General features: G+C 32.4%; 1 protein-coding gene across 1 annotated transcript; it reads right to left on the bottom strand.

The window, feature by feature from the left end:
- Positions 1–751: 751 nt before the first annotated feature.
- On the bottom strand, positions 752–26,023 carry Sdc (Syndecan). The gene is made up of 4 exons (XM_008201175.3): positions 25,821–26,023; positions 2,598–2,757; positions 2,346–2,543; positions 752–2,297 (listed from the first exon to the last, which is right to left on the bottom strand). Exons 1-4 carry the CDS (start codon positions 25,884–25,886, stop codon positions 2,128–2,130), a joined length of 594 nt encoding a protein of 197 aa, XP_008199397.1. The 5' UTR covers positions 25,887–26,023; the 3' UTR covers positions 752–2,127.

The following is a 26,023-nucleotide window of genomic DNA, read 5'->3' as shown; positions in this document are numbered from 1 at the left end:
GGGTGCTTTTTGAAATTTTCGATTTGCGCTGATAAGTGCTGCCTATCTCCTTTTTTTTGCTTTTTGAAATTTTCGATTTGTGCTAACAAGCGCTACCTGTCTTCTTTTGGGTGCTTTTTGAAATTTTCGATTTGCGCTGATAAGTGCTGCCTATCTCCTTTTTTTTGCTTTTTGAAATTTTCGATTTGTGCTAACAAGCGCTACCTGTCTTCTTTTGGGTGCTTTTTGAAATTTTCGATTTGCGCTGATAAGTGCTGCCTATCTCCTTTTTTTTTGCTTTTTGAAATTTTCGATTTGTGCTAACAAGCGCTACCTGTCTTCTTTTGGGTGCTTTTTGAAATTTTCGATTTGCGCTGATAAGTGCTGCCTATCTCCTTTTTTTTTGCTTTTTGAAATTTTCGATTTGTGCTAACAAGCGCTACCTGTCTTCTTTTGGATGCTTTTTGAAATTTTCGATTTGCGCTGATAAGTGCTGCCTATCTCCTTTTTTTTTGCTTTTTGAAATTTTCGATTTGTGCTAACAAGCGCTACCTGTCTTCTTTTGGGTGCTTTTTGAAATTTTCGATTTGCGCTGATAAGTGCTGCCTATCTCCTTTTTTTTGCTTTTTGAAATTTTCGATTTGTGCTAACAAGCGCTACCTGTCTTCTTTTGGATGCTTTTTGAAATCTTCGGTTAACTAACTGGAAAAACAGCCTGTTTATTATGTGTTTGAGTGTGGGAAATGACAAAGGTTGGAAGAATAGGCCGGGATTCAGATTTCTTTTATTTACAACTGGATTGTACACATTTGAGTATGTAAACATGATGTTGCTACGATCGGGTATCCAAAGTTACAACTGAAAATGAAAAATGCGCAAAATGTTCTATTTGAAAACAGAGCTGATATTAAGTAGGTTTAATAATGGTATTTGCAGTCAGTGTTTCAGCTTCACACCACGTTTATTTACATTGAATGTTATTATTAAACCTACTTATAACATCGTGCATACATACTCGTTTCATTTATTCTATTCAATACTATACAATTGTTATTGAAGAGCTTATATCATGTATAATAAAAAATGTTATTGAAGTAGTAAAGATATATAATTCACATTATATAATATTTCTCCCGAAACAACATAAATGGTTAAATAAATATAAAAACAAATTAATCGTATTATAATTATGTATAATAGTATGCAGTGCTGGTGTATATTGCAAACTATGTAATTATTATTCTTAATAGCTGCAATGCCTACTATTATATTTACACTATGTGACCTGCAGAGCAACAGATATTGGCAAAAGGGAAATGGGAAAATCGGCAACTACGTTCCGGTGCTGACTTTTCCATCTCCGGTGCAGGAAGTTACAAAGCTCATCATTATAAATATAATTAAATAATAAAGTAAAAGCTACTATATCGTAACAAGTTATTTCTTATGAAAGAGGAATGTAACAAAGTTCAATCGAGTGTTCTTCATGAGCGTCTGCAAAATCCTGCGTTACATATCAATCCACCGTTCATTACTAATTCCTATGTGGGTTATTTAGTCATTTCTTTTATTACTTTAATTATTACTATATTAAATAGGTACCTTTAAGTATAGTTTGAGCATATAGTACGACAAAGACAATATCATGCATTCCCAGTCAAACAATATTAAATGACATGAAGTGTAACAAAAGAGCTGCTGTTGCGTGTACTATACACTCAAAAGATAAAAATGGACGAAAAACATTTAGTGTTTTTGTTGTTTGATACATTTATATATACACATTCCACTGTAAATGCGATGAATGAACTAACAACTTTCAGACATTTATTTTAGAAACAATGAACCCCATTACACATAGCTGTTCACTCACGTCATTGGCAGTTTTTGCAATTAGACCGAATCTATTAAAAATTCCTCAATACTTTTATAAAAAATAAATTTACTGAAAAACGTTACTGAGAAAAGAAGTTACGTATCGAAACGCGTCAATTTATTAGTAAAATGTGCGTTTATTAATGAGTATGGTTGTAAACGTTATTTGACATGAAGCTGCACTACCATCAGAGATTCAGTCCCTAACGTGTCCTTCAGGCTAACCCACCGCAGATCGTTACGTTAAGTCAGTCCCTAATTAAAACACTACTTTCAGGCGTAGAACTCCTTATTGTTTCCCCTACTATATGAAGTAGTTGTTGGCGACTGTTTCGGTTCACCTAAAGCGTACGAGCCCTCGTCTTTTTTACGCATCCTATACACGATGAACATCACCACTAATATAGCGCACAAAAGACCGACCACTGCTCCACCAATAACAGCTGAAACAGTCTGATTCGAATCAAAAGCCCCACAACCCGGAAACTCACCCGCCAGGATTCCCGGTTGAGCAAAAAATGAGGTATGGCGGTCTTCCGTTTTTCGGTTCATGGTCACTTCCGGATTATTGGTGGGACTCGGGGGTGCAGGCTCTGACTCGATCTTCGGTCTCTGCTCGACGATCACGTCGCGGTCTGACGTCTCGATGTTGTTCCTCGGGAAGCCGCTGTCTGGGTCAGAATGCACATCTAGAAAAATTCAAATTAACAACATTAAAATTTGCACCAAGGAAAGGGACTCACTCGGGTTGAACGTAACGTGCGGCTTCAGAGGCGTGTCTTCGTCGTCCGGTCCGAAGCCAGACCCGCTCGATTCCAGGTCATGGGTCACCTCTCCGATCCCGCTTCCTTCGATGTCGGCATCGTCGGTGAAGGTGATGTCACTGTTGCGCGGACCGCTGCCCTGCAACAAAAATCGCCTGTCAGAAGGCAGTCCTGCGGCCGAATAAATGGGGCGGCACCTTGTGGCCGATTTGTCTCCCGGAACTAATTCATCAGTGACATATTTGCTTTAATCGGGTGCTTGTGCATCAAGGCAAAAAAATTGAAAAACACATCGTGAGCAACAAATATCGAAGGATATTTAATGCTGTACTCACTTGGTGCAATTCTTTCAAATCGAGGGCGACTTTTAAGGCCGATTTTTCTAAATATGACTATGTTTTCCCTGTTACAACCCTAGCAATACTGCAGGATGAGGTGCGAATGGCGGCCAGAAGGCAGGACTAATCAATAATTGTCTGCGCTGCTTTTGCAGCATCCGTTCGCTCTACCCCGACAGGTCCGTACTATTTGCGATTTTTCTAACGCCAAACAAACCACGTTGCACACAATTATTCCACTAATTGGACGAAAATATTTATTTACTGCGTAAGCACTATCGGTGCAGCGATAAATACGTTTTTATTTTATTTTGATTGATTGTAGTTTAAGAAAGACGTGTTTCGCAGGTCCAAAGAGCAACTAGTTTTCGGTGAAAAAAACAAACAAATTGCCCAAGTGTAAAAAAATGTTTGCACTGAATGTCCACATTTTCGAAACTCATTTCCAGATCATGCTTTTAATTTGGACAATGGACAACAAATGGATAAATTAGTGGCTTCATTTAAACAATTCATTAATTAAACAATTGCGCATCTTTGCGGAACTTCAAGGTAATCCCAAGTATTTCCCGAATTTTTTTTTGTCACATTTTATTCGTCAAAAAACATTTTATAGCCATGCCTATTAAAATTTGGATCAAACAACCGTGTGCAACAATTGTGGTGGTTACGTATTTGGCAAAACCACCCTCACCATTTTACACAAAACGAAGGGGTAGATTCCCAACAGCAGTTGTTTTTTAAAGCAAAAATTATTAAAAATTAGAACCATATCCCAATTCCCAACGGAGTAACTTTTTGTAAAGCAAAAATTATTAAAAATTAGAACCACGTCGTAGACCCCCAGCAGAAGTAATTGTTTTCTAAGCAAAAATTATTAAAAATTAGAACCGGATCAAATCAATTGCCCAACTTTAAGATAAAGCCAGAAAAAAATGTTCGGAACTTTTTCGTCATTTGGACACTCGTTTCCAGACTACAGCAATTGTCTAGGGCAAAAGTTGTTAAAATTCAAAATCGTTTTTGATACCGAATTTTGTGCATCTGGGTACCCCCCTTGTTTAAGTGAACGTTAGATAATATTTTCCAGAAGATTGTTATCAACATACTTGTTGAAAAGTCCAAAGAGCAACTACTTTTCGGTGAAAAAAACAAACAAATTGCCCAAGTGTAAAAAATGTTTGCACTTAATGTCCACATTTTCGAAACTCATTTCCAGATCATGCTTTTGATTTGGACAATGGACAACAAATGGATAAATTAGTGGTTTCATTTAAACAATTAATTAATTAAACAATTGCGCATCTTTGCGGAACTTCCAGATAACCCCAAGTATTTCCCGAATTCTTTATTCGTCACATTTTATTCGTCAAAGAACATTTTATAGCCATGCCTATTAAAATTTGGATCAAACAACCGTGTGCAACAATTGTGGTGGTTACGTATTTGGCAAAACCACCCTCACCATTTTACACAAAACGAAGGGGTAGATTCCCAACAGCAGTTGTTTTTTAAAGCAAAAATTATTAAAAATTAGAACCATATCCCAATTCCCAACGGAGTAACTTTTTGTAAAGCAAAAATAATTAAAAATTAGAACCATGTCGTAGACCCCCAGCAGAAGTAATTGTTTTGTAAGCAAAAATTATTAGAAATTAGAACCGGATCAAATCAATTGCCCAAGTTTAAGACAACGCCAGAAAAAAATGTTCGGAACTTTTTCATCATTTGGACACTCGTTTCCAGACTACAGCAACTTTCTAGGACAAAAGTTGTTGAAATGCAAAATCGTTTTTGATACCGAAATTTGTTCATCTGGGTACCCCCTTCGTTTAAGTGGACGTTAGATAATATTCTCCAGAAGAGATTGTTATCAGAAGTTTACTGAATCGAAAAACTTGTTGAAAAGCTCGCCAAAGGTGTCTTACGTGTTGAACAATTAAAGTAATTATGGTTAACAAAAAATGAAATAAAGCAGACGAATAAAATCATTCCACCTCAGTATCGCTAACGTTAGGGGAAAACACAAATTGTTAGGTGGGTTGAGAAAGAACAGCTCAAACAACTCAGCTATTACAATGACTCTATTATGCAAAAAGCTTCCGCAGTTGTTTTTGGAAATCAAAGGTTATTAAACAATTAAAATAGTTTCAAAAATGAATTGTCTCCGTCAACAATTGCGCAACTAAAAGGAACTTCATTCAAGTGTTTCATCGGTTTTTTTATTCGGTATTATTGTCACCTGCCCAAGGAACAATGCGAGTAAAAAATTTCGTAACATGATTATAATTTTGGGACTCAAGTCCAGATTGTTACACATTTTTTTTACCGTTTCTAGACTATGTATTTAATTTAATTTAATCCAAAAAGAAATATTTTGTAGAGCAGAAATTATCAAAAATTGGAGTCCCTCACGGACAATTAATGTCACAGGTTTTTTCACCCGATTCCCGTTTCAATAACTTCTCATCATTCTACATCTTGGTATAAACATATAAAAAAGTACTCTCTTTAATAAATACAGGTACGTATTTATTTATTACACCCTAGATCTTGGGTAAAAAATTTACTACATTTTTCCGGTTCTAGTTTTTAATATTTTTGTATTATAAAATTGCTCAATCACAAACACCTTCGAATCGTATTTTGAGTGGCAGTGGCAATTACTATCTTTTTTAAACACTGCCCGATGTAGTGCGTTAAAAAAATTTGTATCTTCCAAGGACAATTTTTTCTCTTTTAATACAAATTCAATTAACATTTTCAGTAGACCTTCTTCAAAAGCATTGTCTGTCTCAATCGAGATTATTTTTAGACTTGATTTGAAAAACGCACAGTTGTCCCTTCCAATTTTACAATTAATATGGGTTACTCTCCTTGCATTTTTGGTGCAGAAAATGAATCATTTGTTCTTACATATAATTACTTATAATTTTGTATTATAAAATTGCTCAATCACTAACTCCTTTGAATACTGCATCGTAATTTAAGTGAAAATTACTATCTTTTTTAAACACTGCTCCTTATTATGCGTTACAAAAACTATTTTTGTCTTCCAAGAACAATTTTTTCTTTTTTTACTACAAATTCTATTGATATTTTCGGTAGGCCTTCTTCAAAAACATCGTCTGTGTTAATCGAGATTATTTTTAGTCTTGATTTGAAAAACACCCAGTTTGACAATTACTCGTAATATGGTACTTTTGTACTTGTACTTTGTACTACTTGTACTTGTATTGTACTACTTGTACTTGTATTGTACTACTTGTACTTGTATTGTACTACTTGTACTTGTATTGTACTTTTGGTGCAAAAAAATTAGTCATTTATTCTTAGGTATTCCGACTTGGGGAGTATTATTTCCAGACAGGTCTGGTTTGAAACCTCTTTTATTTTTTTAAGATGTTTTTCATTTTGTCCATTAAATTTTCATATTTTTTTCTACATCGGGCTCTTTTCTTAGCGGGCTCTTAAAATTTAAAATTATTATAAATTTATTATAAAATTATTATAAAATTATTATAAAATTATTTGATCTATTTTTGAACCGCTTCTAATCTTTTATAATTTTTGCTTTATAAAACAATTACTTATTTATTATTTTTTGTTTAAACTGTAGGCTTCCTACATTTCAATTTCTCTTCTTCTTCTCTGAAGCATAATGAGCTGAGGTTGACTGCTAAATGCAGTATGTTCTCCACTTTTTTGATTTGTCCATTTAGATGCTTTTTGAAATTTTCGGTTTGTGCTAATAAGCGCTATTTTGTCGTTTTTATATTGGTCTACGAAATAAATCATTAAGTATTTATTGTTTAAACTGTAGGCTTCCTACACTTGATTCTTCCTCTTATTTCTAGAGACAGCTATATAGTTTAAGGTATATTAAACTCATCCTACCGCATAATCCTAAAACATTAAAATGAATTGTTTTAAATAACAGTTCCATCATAAATTGGACAACGATAAAATAAATAAATATATATTCTACAGGGTTTTTCTCCGAGGAGAAGAAACTTTTTTCATAAAAGATTATTTTTGTAAAAATAGTATAGTATAGTATTACAACAGAGATGGGTAATATGACATTACCCAGAGTCCTCATATAATATACGACCGAGGTTAAAAATTTTACATTTATTCGATTCTAGTTTTTAATGATTTTTGTATTATAAAATTGCTCAAAAAGTTTCGAAGACTGCATTGTATAGTTTTCATTTATACACGAATAAATTTTTCTTTTATACTACGCAAACTTTATTGACATCTTCGATAGGTCTTCTTCAAAAATAGCGTCTGTCTCAATCGAGCAGTTTTGATTTGAAAAACCCACAGTAAGGTTTTATAATTAATATGGGTTCCTCCTTTCTTGTACCATTGGTGCAAACAATAATTATTACTTTGGTTTGAAAACTCATTTTCTTTATTTTTATTTTTTCTTTACCGAGATCTTCCTGTATTAATGAAGTAAGTTAAATTATTTGATCTAGTGTTCAATCACTTCTAATTTTTAATAATTTTTGCTTTACAAAACAATTACTTGAAAGAGTAAACTCGTGAACACAGAGCTGTTGTTTTTATATTGGTCTACGAAGTTAATTATTAATTACTTATAGTTTTAAACTGTAGGCTTCCTACAATTGATTGTTTTTCTTTCTTCTGGAAAAAGCCTTACATATATGTTTTAAAACGTTGCATCGTAATTTGAACTACAATATTTTGAAAAACGGTATCGCCACCTTTAAAAACTAAAAAGGAATTTTACAAAGTTGAATTTTTGTCATTTTTTTCCTTCGTAGGAAAATAATTTATATAAAGACAAAAATTGGTACTCTTGCATATTTATGCATGAAAACGTGTTTTAAAAGGAATAAAGGCGCCGTCGTTTTAGGAGGAATATATTGTCCTATATGCAGAATAAATGAAATATTAAAAAGAAAAACAATGTATTTTTGGAAGATTTTTGGATCTTCTAATGGTATTCCTGGGTAGGAAAACTTTTTTCTTCTTCTTTTCTTTGCTTTTTTTAGGAAAAATACTTCATGTTCTAATTGCATATTTATTTAACCCCATTCATGCATTCATTAGTACAGTAAAACAAATCTGTAAATATGTTTTTGACATTGGCAGGTTTAATTTTACAACAGTTATCTAAGCAGAAATAATAAATCGTCTTTAATTACATTTATATCTATAGTGTTTAAAATAATACGTAGATTAAATGCTATGGATTGTTATGCATATTAATTACACTTTCATATTTAGAGGGAGGATCTTTGTATACATAACAATTTGCAAAATTGTATAACAAATGAATAAGTGGTGTAATTATTTTACATATTGGACGCTAGGCTTATTGCTCAAAAAAATTATATTATTGACACCAATTCTTCTGACAGCCTCTGGAAACTTCTAAAGGTATCGTTGTTACCTTCAACTAAATAGCAACGTTTCTTCTTCTGTCTTTTCTTTCTTTTCTTTTTATAGAAAGAATATTAATATTATATATTAACATTATAAAACAAATAAATAAACGGCGTAATTATAGTATCTATTGATCTTTGTATACATAACAATTTGCAAAATTGTAAAACAAATGAATGAATGGTGTAATTATTTTACGTATTGGACGTTAGGGCTTATTGCTCAAAAAATTATATTATTGACACCAATTCTTCTGACAGCCTCTGGAAACTTCTAAAGGTATCGTTGTTACCTTAGATTAAATAGCAACGTTTCTTCTTCTGTCTTTTCTTTCTTTTTTTTATAGAAAGAATATTATTATTATATATTAACATTATAAAACATAAATAAACGGGGTAATTATATTATCTATTGATCTTTGTATACATAACAATTTGCAAAATTGTAAAAACAAATGAATGAATGGTGTAATTATTTTACGTATTGGACGTTAGGGCTTATTGCTCAAAAAATTATATTATTGACACCAATTCTTCTGACAGCCTCTGGAAACTTCTAAAGGTATCGTTGTTACCTTCGACTAAATAGCAATGTTTCTTCTTCTGTCTTTTCTTTCTTTTTTTTATAGAAAGAATATTATTATTATATATTAACATTATAAAACAAATAAATAAACGGCGTAATTATATTATCTGTTGATCTTTGTATACATAACAATTTGCAAAATTGTAAAACAAATGAATGAATGGTGTAATTATTTTACGTACTGGACGTTAGGGCTTCTTGCTCAAAAAAATTATATTATTGACACCAATTCTTCTGACAGCCTCTGGAAACTTCTAAAGGTATCGTTGTTACCTTAGACTAAATAGCAACGTTTCTTCTTCTGTCTTTTCTTTCTTTTTTTATAGAAAGAATATTATTATACATTAAACATTATAAAACAAATAAATAAACGGGGTAATTATATTATCTATTGATCTTTGTATACATAACAATTTGCAAAATTGTAAAAACAAATGAATGAATGGTGTAATTATTTTACGTATTGGACGTTAGGGCTTCTTGCTCAAAAAAAATTATATTATTGACACCAATTCTTCTGACAGCCTCTGGAAACTTCTAAAGGTATCGTTGTTACCTTCGACTAAATAGCAATGTTTCTTCTTCTGTCTTTTCTTTCTTTTTTTTATAGAAAGAATATTATTATTATATATTAACATTATAAAACAAATAAATAAACGGCGTAATTATATTATCTGTTGATCTTTGTATACATAACAATTTGCAAAATTGTAAAACAAATGAATGAATGGTGTAATTATTTTACGTACTGGACGTTAGGGCTTCTTGCTCAAAAAAAATTATATTATTGACACCAATTCTTCTGACAGCCTCTGGAAACTTCTAAAGGTATCGTTGTTACCTTAGACTAAATAGCAACGTTTCTTCTTCTGTCTTTTCTTTCTTTTTTTATAGAAAGAATATTATTATACATTAAACATTATAAAACAAATAAATAAACGGGGTAATTATATTATCTATTGATCTTTGTATACATAACAATTTGCAAAATTGTAAAAACAAATGAATGAATGGTGTAATTATTTTACGTATTGGACGTTAGGGCTTCTTGCTCAAAAAAAATTATATTATTGACACCAATTCTTCTGACAGCCTCTGGAAACTTCTAAAGGTATCGTTGTTACCTTCGACTAAATAGCAACGTTTCTTCTTCTGTCTTTTCTTTCTTTTTTTTTATAGAAAGAATATTATTATTATATATTAACATTATAAAACAAATAAATAAACGGAGTAATTATATTATCTGTTGATCTTTGTATACATAACAATTTGCAAAATTGTAAAACAAATGAATGAATGGTGTAATTATTTTACGTATTGGACGTTAGGGCTTCTTGCTCAAAAAAAATTATATTATTGACACCAATTCTTCTGACAGCCTCTGGAAACTTCTAAAGGTATCGTTGTTACCTTCGACTAAATAGCAATGTTTCTTCTTCTATCTTTTCTTTCTTTTTTTTATAGATAAAATATTATTATTATATATTAACATTATAAAACAAATAAATAAACGGCGTAATTATAGTATCTATTGATCTTTGTATACATAACAATTTGCAAAATTGTAAAACAAATGAATGAATGGTGTAATTATTTTACGTATTGGACGTTAGGGCTTATTGCTCAAAAAAATTATATTATTGACACCAATTCTTCTGACAGCCTCTGGAAACTTCTAAAGGTATCGTTGTTACCTTCGACTAAATAGCAACGTTTCTTCTTCTGTCTTTTCTTTCTTTTTTTTTATAGAAAGAATATTATTATTATATATTAACATTATAAAACAAATAAATAAACGGAGTAATTATATTATCTGTTGATCTTTGTATACATAACAATTTGCAAAATTGTAAAACAAATGAATGAATGGTGTAATTATTTTACGTATTGGACGTTAGGGCTTCTTGCTCAAAAAAAATTATATTATTGACACCAATTCTTCTGACAGCCTCTGGAAACTTCTAAAGGTATCGTTGTTACCTTCGACTAAATAGCAATGTTTCTTCTTCTATCTTTTCTTTCTTTTTTTTATAGATAAAATATTATTATTATATATTAACATTATAAAACAAATAAATAAACGGCGTAATTATAGTATCTATTGATCTTTGTATACATAACAATTTGCAAAATTGTAAAACAAATGAATGAATGGTGTAATTATTTTACGTATTGGACGTTAGGGCTTATTGCTCAAAAAAATTATATTATTGACACCAATTCTTCTGACAGCCTCTGGAAACTTCTAAAGGTATCGTTGTTACCTTCGACTAAATAGCAACGTTTCTTCTTCTGTCTTTTCTTTCTTTTTTTTATAGAAAGAATATTATTATTATATATTAACATTATAAAACAAATAAACTGTGTAATTATAATTATATTATCTATTGCTCTAAGTAAACATGATTTACAAAAAACAGCCATGTTTTACTTTTTTTTGAATACAATTTATGAATTTTCTGGTTTATAGCTTGCTTTTATAGACTATTTGACTCAAATTTGAGGTTAAACTCTAATTTTAATTGATGTTATTTTACATTGTCTAATTGAAACAGGCAAATCAAATAATGAATTATTTCTTAGTTTATGAACATAATTGAAGGAAACTTGCGAGTTTTTCGTCTTAGAAATAACGATTACTTATCAAGTCAACAATTTCCACATTACGAAACTATTGTCATTGATTTTTCGACCCAAGTAATGGATCTAATAATTGTTCATCGAAATCGATTAGATATGTCCTAAACAAACAGTGAACAATTTCCTTATGAACGATAACAAATGACCGACATTTCCATTTACATGTAACAAAATCCCCGAACAGTTCAATTCCAACAAATATTTTTTCCACTGTGAAAGTCAAAAATTTGGGTCGTTTAGAGTAAACCAAGCAAGAAGCGCAAATATTTTCCGAGTAAATCAGAGCTTCGTAATAAAACAAACATTCTAATATTTATGTCACAAATGACAAATGAGAATCAAATTTCTTCAAGTCAATAACGGAAGTTAATAAGAACTAAACCTTTTGCGGTTGACCATTGCCGTCAACCGCAAATGTGGTTCCGAATCTAAAAGCGGCATCTCTGGGAATAAATTAATTCTAATTTGCCACTTGATTTTGACTTTCTCATTCATGTGAGGTCCTGAGTAAAATTTGTTATCGAATTTGAAAATTCAAGTAAACCGACGGAATTTAAATGTATCGCACTGTCCGCTCCAAAGCTGGAATGTTAGGGGGGATAACATTAGAACTAGACCTTGTAGGAACTCAACTCTGTGACAAGTACTTTTGAAAACTTCAAGTATTTCTAGTTAAGTCAGTGAATGTAAAAGCGGACACGTTGGGAATTTCCGATTCGAGCGATCAGTGAAAGTAAAAAGACAAAAAGAAGAGTGATACGGGTCGCACAAAGCGATGTCGTTGTTTGGGGTAATCTAGTGGCAACGGGAGTAATTAGTTCTTGCTTTGCTACCGAGGATTCCGAATGGAATATCAACAGAATTCATTGTGTGGATGATATGATAATGTATGAAATAGCGCCGACCCGGCAAGGGACCAACATTTAATTAAAACGCAGAAAACCTGTTGAAATTATCCGAAATGATAATGACACAAAACGATCCTCCTTTTTACTCATAACAATTAATTAACTCGTGTTTGGGGCCAACGCACGCCTATTTAAACATTTATTTTGGAACAGAGGTTCTATGTATCTTCATAATCGGTGACCAAAAAATATATATCTTTTTGTATAACAATATTTCATTACCTTATTACAAAATTATAATGTATATTTATGGATCTTTTTTAAAAACCAAAGTTTTTGTTTATTCAGTTGCTCTCACTGTTAACTATTTTCCATTTTAAATAATACAGTACCTATAAAGCCGAAGGTGCGCAAATTGAATTTTATATATTTAAAAGCCTTTCTGTTCAGGCTCGGTTTATTAACATTTACAACTGTAATAGTACCTGAATGATATAAGGGTGAGGTACTCAAAATTGTCTTCGAAAGCGCCCGTGGTTTATTATTCGAGTAAATATTTTGGCGTTGCAATAAAATTTTATTTTGCGACCTGAAGTGGAATTAGTTTGCAGAGTTGGTACGTTTCCAGAAAAATAAGTCTTGTTGCATTTTTCAAACACCACAACATGATAAGATATGAGTGTTCCTCTTGCCAAATAATTGTGAGAATGGTTAACGGTTTCAGTGTAAAGCTTCTGGATAAACAGCGTTTCGTTTTTAAGATGAAATACGAGCATTTAAAAAATTAACGGCGATGAAATGTCAAGTTCATCGCTTACGATTTTCCAATATTTCACTCTGTTAAAATATTGAGTTAAAGGTGCTACATCCGATGTCTAACTTGATAAAATCGAATCGATAAAACCTATCGATTTGGGCGAAAACTCGCCACCGTGTCGAAAGAGAATTTATATTTTGTAAAATTTTTCACGTCGTGTTCATTTTGTTTCCATCCGGTTGAATAAGCGAATTTGAGTGAAAGGGTGTGAAGAAATGTATCTGATTTTGACCGTGCGAACATATAAAAGAGCCCCGCTCGAAGCGACAATTAAACTGTCATATACGGCGGTGGTAAAAGAACATCAGTCTCTAAATAAAAAAGAGCAAGGGAGAATGATTTTTATTCAAGCTCTGGATAAAATCCACCTGAATATGTGATGAATGGGTGTTTTTATTAGCGAGTTAAAACTTTTATAGTAAGATTTTTATGTTTACTGAGGAAAAATCTCCTTTAAGTGTATTGCATGTTTATGGAAGTTTTAGACACTGAATCAACTTTTATTTTGTTTTGATAACGTCGAATTGAAAATGCGTTGCAAAACTACTCCTTGAAGTTGATAGAGGTTATTGCTACGTATGTACATAAGTGTGAGCGACATTTATGATCTACAATAAAACATTATCTTGAAGAGACTGTACAATATGAACGAAAACACAATATCAATTCCACAAGAAAAAATGAACTTTACGTAGCGCAAATATTCGAGTATTGTCTGTCAAGGTTAGAAAATATTTGCGACCACAACTCTTGACTGTGCTCATTTCAATTTGCACTATACTGATTCGGATGTGTCATCTCATCATACATATTAAACAATAGACCCATTTTTGTTCAGCTTGCACTATCAAAAATATTTTATAATGACATCTTGGACAGGAAATGGCATTGTCGGCGGAATAAGAGAGGGTTTCACTCTGTTTCAACCAGATTACGCTTTGATGGATGCCTTTTTATTTTATCGACTTGCTTTCAATACTTCTAAACACTCAAAAGATTAAAAATTAAATCCGATTAAAGAAACGAGAATATTTTGTCGTTGGTTGAACAGAGAGAAGTGTTTTATTTGCTAAAGGTGAATTCAAGATGGGGGTATTATGTAATAAGCGACTCTCCTTTGTCTTGCCATCTTGTATCGTAGGCTCGTTTGATATTTTTAATGAAAATTCCATTGTTATAATCATAATTTAATCAAAAGTTTCGATGTAAAATGATATAATTGAAGCTCTTTCGGTAATTAATCCCGTGATGCGAGAGAGATATGACAGGAATTACTCCATAATTTGTTTAATTTAGCAAATAGAGCAAAAGCGTTTTGTGAAAAATCTGGGAGTATACCAGTCCCACATCTATCTCTGGGTAAATATTTACTTTGTGTTTTATGTAAACGTCAACTATCTGATCTAATCCAAGTGAAGATACTACGCACCTTACATACATTCGGAAAAATTTCAAACTCCGCTGGGAGGAACATTAGCTCAAGAATTTTGAGTAACCATTCGACCCTAATTCGAGTGCCTCCCGTTATTTTATGACAGACAGTCCATTACCTGCCTGTTTGCTACCTGCTTTTTACATTTTTCTAAAGTTTGTCAAAAGATGTATTTGTTTCTCGTTGGAAACTATTATTTATGGCCGAATGCGCACGAATGTTTTGCGACAACCAAGGATGATTTCATTTTGTGACAAACGTTTAAGACAAACCATTTATGGAGGTTGCACTGCAGCTACAAATTCGAGCATTTGTCACGAATAAAATAAGATTAAAACTTGGAACAAGGTTAGCTGAAACTGACACGAGTTAATCTTGTAACAACTGTAATTGGTTTCAGAATAAATTACAACAAACTTGCAAACCGATACTCGTATGGTCACATTTCAGTATCGTGAGAATCTTGATTCCGAAAATGCAGATATATTTAGCGTAATAATTGTAACTAGATTTTTCACTTATTTTTAGAGAACAACGAAGTTATCAATAGAGAATATTTAAAAATTTGTTTAATTTGGACTAAAAAATCAGTAACTATAATGATTAGTACTCATAACAGGACGCCCACACGAACCATTAAATTAGGATCAACAAAAATGTCTACTACTGTTCGTAAAATGTTTGATTTTTATGAGCCAAAGTGAAAAATTACTCTGAACGTGATCTTTGAAAATAAAACGTATGTTGTGTATAAGAATAGATCGAGATTAGTCCGTGATGATAGCAACAATAATAGAGATAATATTAATTAAAAGATGGCTATATCTCGCCTTTAAATAAAATAAATAGAAATTACGTAAAAATGGTACAATCAACGCTATAAAGTAAGTAAACAAAATGAAAATGTTATGGAGTTCACGGGTGCGGCCGTCGATTTCAATTTGCGACGTCGAATCTATTTTATCATTTCGGTTGGACAACTTCATAAAAAATTTCATTACTTTTTAAAATGGAAAAATGCGGTTGTGAATTAAATAAAACGATAAAAACCAATAATGTTGTATTATTACTGAAATTCTCCAACCACTTAATGAATCAAAGAATCTAATTTTGAATCTTGGAATTTATTACAGTTGGAATTAAGAGTCCAACTTGGGATACAATAAACTTCCAGAAATAAGACATTATTTGGATACGCAGTCTTGAACTTAGGACAATCACGGACCGAACGAAATACTCCTTTTATGAAATAACGAAATAATTAGAATGCTCAGGATTCTTTACAAATTAAAACGCAAAAAAGGTTTGCAATTGTTATATTTCCACCGGCAAGCAAATACAAATAACAAAGTAAAACTTTTTTAAGTCTGTCAAACTTTATGAAAAACAATTTCGGAGACGAGATTAAAAATACGTATATTAAATTTTTTATCAAATTTTGCGAACCCTTGTAACGGTGTGTATTTCCCTTTATAATATTTCCCCTAAAACAAATAATCTTTTCAAAATTAAAATTCTTTTGGAAGGTAATTAGTTTTGTTGAAATTTATGATGATTCAATTTTTGGGTATGTTTTGTGTCCAGATGTGTTGTTAATCTACTTTCGCGGAGTTCGAAAGCTCAGATCTAATTTTCGAGGAGATTTCCTTGTAACCCCTATATCTCTCAAGATATCTTAAGACGATTCTGGTAGCCATTAATCAGAAGGCCCGGTTTTAATTAAACACAGTTGTAATTTACAGCAGGATAACCCTTTCAAACCACACATTACGAAATAATTTGGCACGGATTAAAAAGGACCCGAGTTACATTATGGGTTCTTATCATTTGATTTTTCCCGCAATTTATTGTAGTTAAATAAAAAACGTGCTCCATATGGTTTAAAATGATCTTTATTTAGACTAGTTGTGTTCAGATTACAGCTTCATGATTCATTCTTAAGCCACGCAGATTAAGACGAAAAAATTCAATGTTTGAAACCACAAAGTTGCAAAAGGAGGGTTTTGCATGGATAAAATGCATAAACCGGTGGGTTTTATGTCATAGCTCCAATTCCAACAGTAATGGTATTTAAACTGCAAATTTATTTCAGTTTGCAGCAGTCTGAAAATTTCCACATTGTACACCTATCCATTTGCATTAATTATATATTTTAAGACAACAGGGAATGGAAACAGCATTTTAGCCATGTAGAAAATTTACGATCGGTATCAAGATCACCTGGGATTACTTAAACTCGATTTGTTATGTTGCTGAGTCTCTTGCGATTTGTGTTTTTTTGAAGTTTAGGGACGAAAAATGCGTGGAGGAAAATTTTGAAGTGGCGTTATGCAAATTGGGAATTCACTCGATAAAAATACTTTCGATTACCTTGCTTGTCTCGTTTTCAACGGCAATGAAAATTTACATCAACTGAGAACAAGTTTAAGTCATATTACGTCTTTTATGTAAATTTTCCTCGAATATATTCGACGTTGCATTGAAGATAACAGTCTGACATTAGTTATCGTCATCACTGATTAAAAGAGACGAACGAATCACCGAGAAAATTTCATTAACCTCGGATTGGAAGTATGAGTACAAGTCTCGGTAAATACGTACTTCGGGAAAAGTTTGTGTGTAATTTCCGTTGATTATATTCATCGATAAACTTACTTTCAAAGTGTGTTCCAAGAAATTTTCCGATGACAGGGTGGAAAGCTGGGTCCCAACTTTATAATTAAACTAAAACACTTCGACAACTGATCTCTGACTAGTTAGAAATTTAATAAAACCGAAGTCACGGAACATAAACTAACGTAATTCTGTTAATAATCCAAACTTAAACAAACAATGAAACTAAATAGCTCCTTTGCAGATAAACAACCGAAATTTGCCAAATCCGAAAATCACTTCGATTTTGTGCTTGACTAATTAATCAAAAAATAAATATTTAGGCTCCGAGCATCCTCACATTTTAAATGTAAAGTCCGAAGTTAATCGTAAATGAATTTTCATCACGTCTTCTGAATTATTCAGAATTAAACCTTTAATGCACCATACCGTTTACCTGACTTATTTCGAATTATACTCTCCAAACACACTTTACGCAGAAAATTACTAATTACTTCCGAGAGGAAAAAACAAACAAATCGGAACAAATTTTATAGAAACTCGTAACTCCAAATCTAATCGATTTGAACACATTTTTATTTAATTATTCAAAATGTGAACGCTGTATTTAAACCAAATTTTTCACCCAAATCAGTAAAATATTAAACCGTGAAAAATTCTTGTTAACTAAACTAAAACATGAATGAGTGTTTGTCGAAATGTACCGTAAGTGCAGTTGGGCATGGCAATCAAAAGTATTGCCAAAGTTGAGGGTAAATGACTTCACTGTCACGGTTAGTTGGATTAGATTTTATTTGATCTTGGAAATTTATAATTGTTATTACTTTCACCAGCTGACAATATGCAAATTGTCGACGGTTTTTCAATCGTGAATAACACCCAAAACATGACTTCCCGTGTATGCTTATTTATAAAAACATTACATCATTCGTAACTGGTCAACACATTTTCGAATTTAAATTGTTATCAACAGTTCTAACAAGTTAATTTGATCAGTGTAGTTTACATCTGATTCTAATAAATTTATTAATTAAAATTCCGATGGTTATGTGCACGCTGCCGGAAGTTTCGCGATTTTTCATCCATTGTAGATCCATTAGATCAAACAAAATGGCGTCAAAAATGTGCTGATGAGAAAAGTTTAAGCCGTTACAACCACCCCAACTAGATACGACATTTTATATTCTTCAGCATGTCGCCTAATCTTCCCTTAGGACAGCCAACAGATTGATTAAATTACATGTTAAAAACGGATTAACAAATTAATAAAAGAATAAAACGTTCCTCTGAGATCATCTTAATTTAAAATTTAATTAGCGGAGATACACACTCATCGATCCTGAATCTTATTCCAACCGAAAAAAAAAATCTAATATCGTGTTGAAATTATAAGCACCACTCCAATAAATCTGACATTCATATATCAAGCATGAAACACGCGTTTTTGTTGAATAAATCTTTCGCTCGAACACTCATATTCTGCGTTATTGGTGTTCCAGTAATTTAGTTTAGCGGATATGCATACATAAAACTCGCGAGCAAAATATTCCGAGCGACGATTACATTAAAAAATATATTATGCACTACATTAGTTCGTTATGGATATCACTTTAATCGACCGATTATTGCTAATTTAAGTTATTAAGTGGAGAATTGTTAAACAGAAACGTGACCGTAATAACATATTCCGATTGGGAAAATGCCTTATTCTAATAAATGCAAATTAAGATAATCTAGCATAAAAATTAAATTAAATGCCCTGATTGTTAATCGGAAGCGACTACTAGTTTAAATAAAATTATTATTTGTATACAAAATCACCAATTATATGGTAATTTGTTTTTTATGCACCATGGAACACGATTTCGCTATTTCGATCCAATTCGCTGTAGCTTCCTTTTCATTTGGCTAAAATAATTTCACTAAATGAAAGTACGAGATACAATTTTTAATCTCATGCTTCAGACAAATGATGACTAATCATGTGAGTGGAACTGTATCAAAATAATTACATTAATTAATTGTATCTGGCAGTTTAGGTAATTAAGTAGCATTTCTCGGAACGCTGTGTTAATTGCCAAAATTAGATGCTTAATTGTTCTAAAACAAATCTCTATCAGAAATATTCATTCATAGAAAATCTTTAACCTCTTAACCCTGATTTACATGTTGCAAAATCACAAGCACCGGTTTTGCAAGAATTTGATATTTCCCGACACAATGGCGCATCATGGTCAATTGCCTATAAATAGAACTTGATGTAGGATTTAAATTTTTTTCGTAAAAAATGTGCATCTGCTGCTCCATGTGGTCAAGTCACGTGACAGTACCATATGTAAGAATGAGTCCACGTAATTGGGCGGATTGGGTAATTTGTGAAATTTCTCAAAAAATGCCCGACCACCTGCTCGAGCATTTTCCTGATATCAAATACATTTTATATTAGATCGTCCACAAATTTAATTAAGTTAATTAAAACGAAATTGCTATGTGCGTCGTGATAAAGATGAGAAGGGAACAAAGGACCTGAGAAAGATAAAACTAAGGTGATCCAGTTTGAAAGGGAAGCATCTCTAGTAATATGATGTTGGAATAAATGATCCGAGCAGAGGCTTGATGTATAGAGGGAGTATCTGGTAAATGATGATCGTTAGGAAATTAATACCAACCCACACTAATTATATTTGCTTCCACACGTTTGCTTTAACAAAATTTCAAGAGACCGAAGAGTTCCCGTGTAGCGAACAGAATGCTCAACTTATGTAAGGTGTTATAAGAGATATACGGTTAGTAGGTCATCACAAATGGTAAGGATGGCCGACCTACGCGGACATGTTCAGGTAGTTTTAAGTATGCGCCATCGGCCATCACAAGAACACACACCTAGCACGGAAATGCATTTCTCAACAAAATCTGCAACATGTTATCTCCGAGACTAAGATGGAAGTAATTTCAAAGCAAATAGCACACAAAGAGATAAATGTAATAATGATAAATTTTATGGTCCTACGGAAAATAACTTTGCAAATCATTTTGACGTTGATACTGATTAGCGAATCTAGGACTTGCTGCTTAACAGCAGCCACAATTATTTATAAAAAAAGCGTACACACCTGAGTACAAAAATATAAATAAATCTTCAAGCTAAAAATAAATTGAGGAAAACAAATAATTACAAAAATATTTAAAGATCATTGAACCACGTACTTGCACACGAACCGGTAACCCTCTATTTTAAACAGATAATACACTTAAACAAATTTACCCAAAATATATATTTGAGCCATATAATTTATAATTATCATTCATAAAGAGGTTAAGGACATTAAAATTTTTCTCTTATTCTGAAAATTTCAGCATTATCAAATCACCTGATTTGATAAAATGATAAATCAGAATAGGTATTGTAACAAATGATGTTGATTTGAACCTCTTACTATATTGTATTTTTACAACTGCTACAATAATGCAATATAAAGATGTAATGAACAGTGATAACAGTTGATAATACGGGACAAATAAATTTTTTTGAAAAATCCTAAATAGGTGATGGAATCTGGAAGTATGTCACGGTCTTCTAAAACATTATTTAGTACCTTCCTCTTCAATTAAAAAATTCCGAGATTAATTTGAGAACGAGTCGAAACACTATGGATATTAATCAACTTAAGTTCAGTCAGTAAATAAATTAAATTTGTCCCTTAATTAAATCGATCGCTTTCTGGAATAACATATGAAGCATCAAACAGCGGCGTTAGTAATCACATACACGTATAACATATTTAATAAATTCAAGAAACTTCACTTGGTATCACAGAATAACACATTTATATGTAAATGACACTCCGTGCTAGATAAAGGAAGTTAATCGGAACTTAACTTTTTAATCACGCAACAGGTACTTGCTTACCCCTCGTACAAAAATTACGACATCCACATGCAAATTTTTATTCATTCAATAATTTGCCTTATCTTACAACCTAAAATTAAAAATGACAACAAATTTGTAAGAATTATTTATAACTTATCGCGGACGATTATTTGGAAATAAAAACTCTGCCATTCGCTATCAAATTATAGTTGAGGGATCAGAAGTTAAAAGTGTAAAATAATAATTCAAAACACAAATGATTTAATTCATGGGCCGGACTGTAAAATACTCACAGATAAACTTCTGAGAAGCTGGCTATAAACAACTTCTGCAAGATAATTTAGAAAAAATACGCCAAATTGCGGAATTCGCATTGACATCATCAAGCCATATTTTTAATATCAAAGCCACTCTAAGAAAATAAATGCACATGAATTTTAGGAGCATGGCATTGTGTTTACGTCTCTATATGCGCTACATATGCGGTTGGTGCCCACTTATAAATAGGTATAGGTTTCTTCCGTTTACGTCAACGACTAACAGTATCCGCATCCGTTCTTCAAATTCAAAAGCAAACTTAGAAAAATTTTATTAAATTGCTGCGATAAACAAGGTCCAGTATAAACGTCATAAATTTACACAGAACTCGGAAAAATAAAGCAATTAGAATAAACACAACCAAAACAAATAAATAATGAATGCACTTTGATTGTATGAAGATGTTCCATGTCAATTTAGATTTTACAACTTCATACAAGCCGACAAGCACGCTCTGGTCACAATTTAAAACTCATCCGGGGGCAAATGCGGACTTCGGAATAAATTTATTTCAAAAAGTTTGAGCAAATTAACAAAAACTAATTTATCCGAGTTTTATTTTGCAAACCCGTCCGTGCCGCAGTCCTGTTTGAACTTTCATTTTCAAGGCTACATTGTGCGTATTTGGAAAAATTAAACTACATTGAAGTTGTTTACAAATATCAAAGTGCATTCACAGACAGTGTAATTAAGGATGATTCATTCCAAACGAATCAGTTAAAAAATCCTTTGATCCTTCTGCTTCAAGTTATAAAATTTTCATCCCGGTTTTAAAGCTGTCAAATTCGTGTTTCATGTATCGAACACACGAAAATAACTGAAATGCAAACTGTACTTATTATTATGAATTTGTAATTATATTTAACGTTCGTTACAAAACTGTTGTTATAAATAATGAAGTTCATACCGAATAACAATCGATATCTCCCAAACTCGAATTAATAATTCACTGGCAACGATTATTTACTTTTAAATAAAATTAACAAAATGTTGACTACATGCAGCGTATAAAATATTTAGTTCTCCTTTTTGTTGGAAATTAACGACGCTAAATACTGGCATTTGGACGAGGTGTTTTGGCAATAAATATAACGTTACAACATTTTAGTGAATTTTGGCAACAACAGCAGGATTGTAATTTCAGCGCGGTATTTTTTCAAAATTTATTTCATAATAAGTCTGTTCCATAAGCTGCTCGAGGCACTTCCAACAGCTTTCCACCCAGACACAAAATGACAGTTAAAAATCCTTCAAGAGACTCCTTTGAGGTTTCTCTATTCCTGTTGTTAATGGAAAAGCAGCATTTACTATAGTCTGCCATGGTAATATTTTCGCGGTGACGTAATAAAGGAAGAGTATACTGAGTGATTCACACAAAGTGCAACAAAGCACTCTCAGCACCAAAAAGAACACAACCCAGTTGTGCAAATTACCATTATTGGTAAATCTGCTTGTTATCACTTGCAGTCCTATATTTCAATTTAGCTTCGTTCGGTTAAAAATGACATTGATGAATAACACTTCGAACGACATGAATTGCTATCAAATATGTTGTTTATTAAATGCGGAGTCGGCGGGAACAGTAGCCAAACTATCGATTCGTATTATTTTGTGGACGGGGAAGTCCGTCTACGCCAATACAGATAGCTTCAAAAACCTCCGTCACTTAAAAATCGCCGGAAACGAGACTCATTTGTTTTCTATTTTGGATGAACTGTTCTTATTTTTGATCATATCGTTAGTAATTTTTCGATAAATATTGAGATTGTTGGCAAGCATCTCGCTTAGGTGACTATCTGTACTGAGTAAACATCCGATTGATACTGCAACAACGTTGTATCAATAACAGGCGTAACAATGCAGGATTTCTTACATTAGCGGAAATGAAACTCTTTGTGGTTAAAATGACAGTAACATCGCAACCGAAGTATTGATCATTTTTGTAAAACCACCCAAAAAGCAAAGTTGGAAGTAAACAATAAACATACGACCCGCACATTACTAAAGTAACCATTTCCAAAAATACCTCACAAATAAACAGCGCTTCACTGCTTATACCCTAACCAAGTTTTTGTTCCTTACCTTGGAAACACAAGCGTCCTTGATTTATAATAAAGGAATACAGCGAACAATAAAAATAATGATAAATCGCGGGGTCTTAGTGTCATCGGCGACACAAAGTTCCTTTAATCTCTCGCAAGGGCATTACCGAGCAAAAAGGAGAATCTCTCTGGACGCATCACATAAATCAAAAATATTAACAAATTATGGATTGTTTAAAAACAATTCAATTTTGATAAAAGTTTAATTGTTACGGGGTGGACACATTCGAATTATTTATGGCCTGAATTGACACGGTACTGCTAAAATATTCATCGATGCAAAAATAGCCTTCGTATACGCTTCCATTTTAATGAAACAATTTTAATGGTAAATGTGTTACGTAAGCAATTATGATTTCTTTTTAATGGCAACTTCACCCCAATGATAAATTCAAGCAATGATATTTAATACAATTATATAATCACGAAACACTCGAATTAGTAATAAATGTCCCGACATGAGATAACACTGATTTTAGTAATAATCATGCATTATCGGTGCTAATCGAATTTGTTAAGCTTAATGCTAACTACAGGAGTCTGACATAAAAGTGATAATAAACTATCCCATGCAGTTAAGTCCGTTTTAATTACGATTTAATAAATGAATAAATAGGATGAAATATTCATTTAACTAAATTACAACCTGACAGCATGCTTTATCGTCCACCACATTAAACTGGAATTGCTCTACTGCCAATTCGCCAATTTATGTACTAAATAAATCCCGATTTTGCCAACTTTTCAAACTGACCAATTCAGTTTTCTCCGAAAGCACGGAGACATGTTAATGCTATTTTTGGTTCCCCATCAATAAAATAACGACATGACCTGTTACGGTAGCTGTAAAATCTCCATTGACTGAAATTCTCACGAAAATCATGATACGTTTCAAGTGCTTGTGAAAAACCTCCGCCTTGCGTATTTTTCCGCAAAAATGATACAGATGTGCTGAAGCAGATTTAAGGCGACCTTCAATCTTGCACAAAACTGTATCCCTTGATTCAATCAGACTGTATGAATAAATACGTCTATACGAGAACACTCCTTGATGTATTAATAGAAATGAAAACAATTTCTTCGCTTTAGTCACGAAAATCAGATGCAAAAATGAATCGCGGAGTTAAATACCACGAACCACCAGTATATTACATCTGGAATTAGCAAACCTCACCCCATTTTCTCTCAAAAGCAAATTAGTGGAATAGAAGAGATAAGTAAATTACCTACAAAGGTGAAAATCTTAACAGAGGGTGTTGTTATGATCTCCCTTGCGATACATCATTAAAACCTCTTTTGACAGATTTTACAGCATCACAATTTGCGTTAATTTTAAATATACATTTCCAGGCTGATAATTTTCTGCGACCAAATTAAATAAGAATATTTATGCGCGTTTCAAGTGAATACACTTCGTTAGGAATTAAAATGTTTAACATGCAATTCTAATTTGTAATTCCATTTAATTATCCCTAATTCCGCTCAAATGAGCATTGTTGCAATTAAAAATTATGGAAACAAAATGTAGCAAGATGGATATACATCTCGAAACGAGTTTTTACGCATCATTTCTTCCATTTACTACTACATTATAAATAATTTATAAGTGTGATTATTTTAAGTTACGTAAAAAAGCAGTCTTTGTCAAAACGCTTAGTGCAAGCTTAATTTATGGAATTTATGAGGTAGGGATGCAGCAAAATATTTCTTCAGTTTTGCAATGGTTGTAACAGGAGGCTTCGTTCGGTTTTAATGGAATGTTTCATTAGAAGTAATTAATTATGCAAAATGCTTATCAATGACGAAGTCCTTGTGTTTGTCCATTTGCTGATTGATTTTTCGGAATATTGGCGATATTTACGATCCGTAGAAAAGGAAGAAGTTTTATGATCTTGTAAAATGATTTATTTGGCCGACTAAAGGTTGGCATTAAATTAAAATCAGTAAAAGCGCGTAAACAAAATACCATCTGCAGGAGCGATGATTTTTTTGGAAGGCGAATGCCGTCTGTCCGGAAAATCGAAATTATAGATGATACAATGTAAACATTTTCGTATGCGTCTCGTCATTGTTATTAATTTGCGTTCGTGCACATTAACATAAATATTTTTGACGCGCTTTCGCCAAGAAAAAACCTCAAAGCTCGGACGAGCTCCAACATTTAAGACACAAGTTTAGGCCCCGAACGAGTAGGAATGATGAACATTTGTAACTTACCTGTGCTGCTGTCGCAAATCCAAATAGGATTGCACAACATAATAATGAACATATCCTTAAATACATCACTAAAAACAGTTTTTACTAGTCGAATTAACTCGACTATTTGTTTTTATTTCTGTAACTTAATATGGCACGGTTACCCCACAGCAAGCAACAAACGCATACAGTGTACTAGCTGATCAATGAGAAATACAACTACG

Source organism: Tribolium castaneum, chromosome 10, assembly GCF_031307605.1.
Source record: "Tribolium castaneum strain GA2 chromosome 10, icTriCast1.1, whole genome shotgun sequence".
NCBI classification, from domain to species: domain Eukaryota; kingdom Metazoa; phylum Arthropoda; class Insecta; order Coleoptera; family Tenebrionidae; genus Tribolium; species Tribolium castaneum.
This window is presented reverse-complemented; position numbering and strand designations above follow the sequence as displayed.

What these genes read in the sequence shown, in the direction of transcription:
- Sdc (XM_008201175.3), bottom strand. Translation starts at nt 25,886, where the DNA reads ATGTATTTAAGGATATGTTCATTATTATGTTGTGCAATCCTATTTGGA. An exon ending in GCACGTTACGTTCAACCCGA is followed by an intron (nt 2,544 to 2,597) that starts GTGAGTCCCTTT and finishes GAATTTTTCTAG; the next exon opens with ATGTGCATTCTGACCCAGAC. An exon ending in TCAACCGGGAATCCTGGCGG is followed by an intron (nt 2,298 to 2,345) that starts GTGAGTTTCCGG and finishes AGACTGTTTCAG; the next exon opens with CTGTTATTGGTGGAGCAGTG.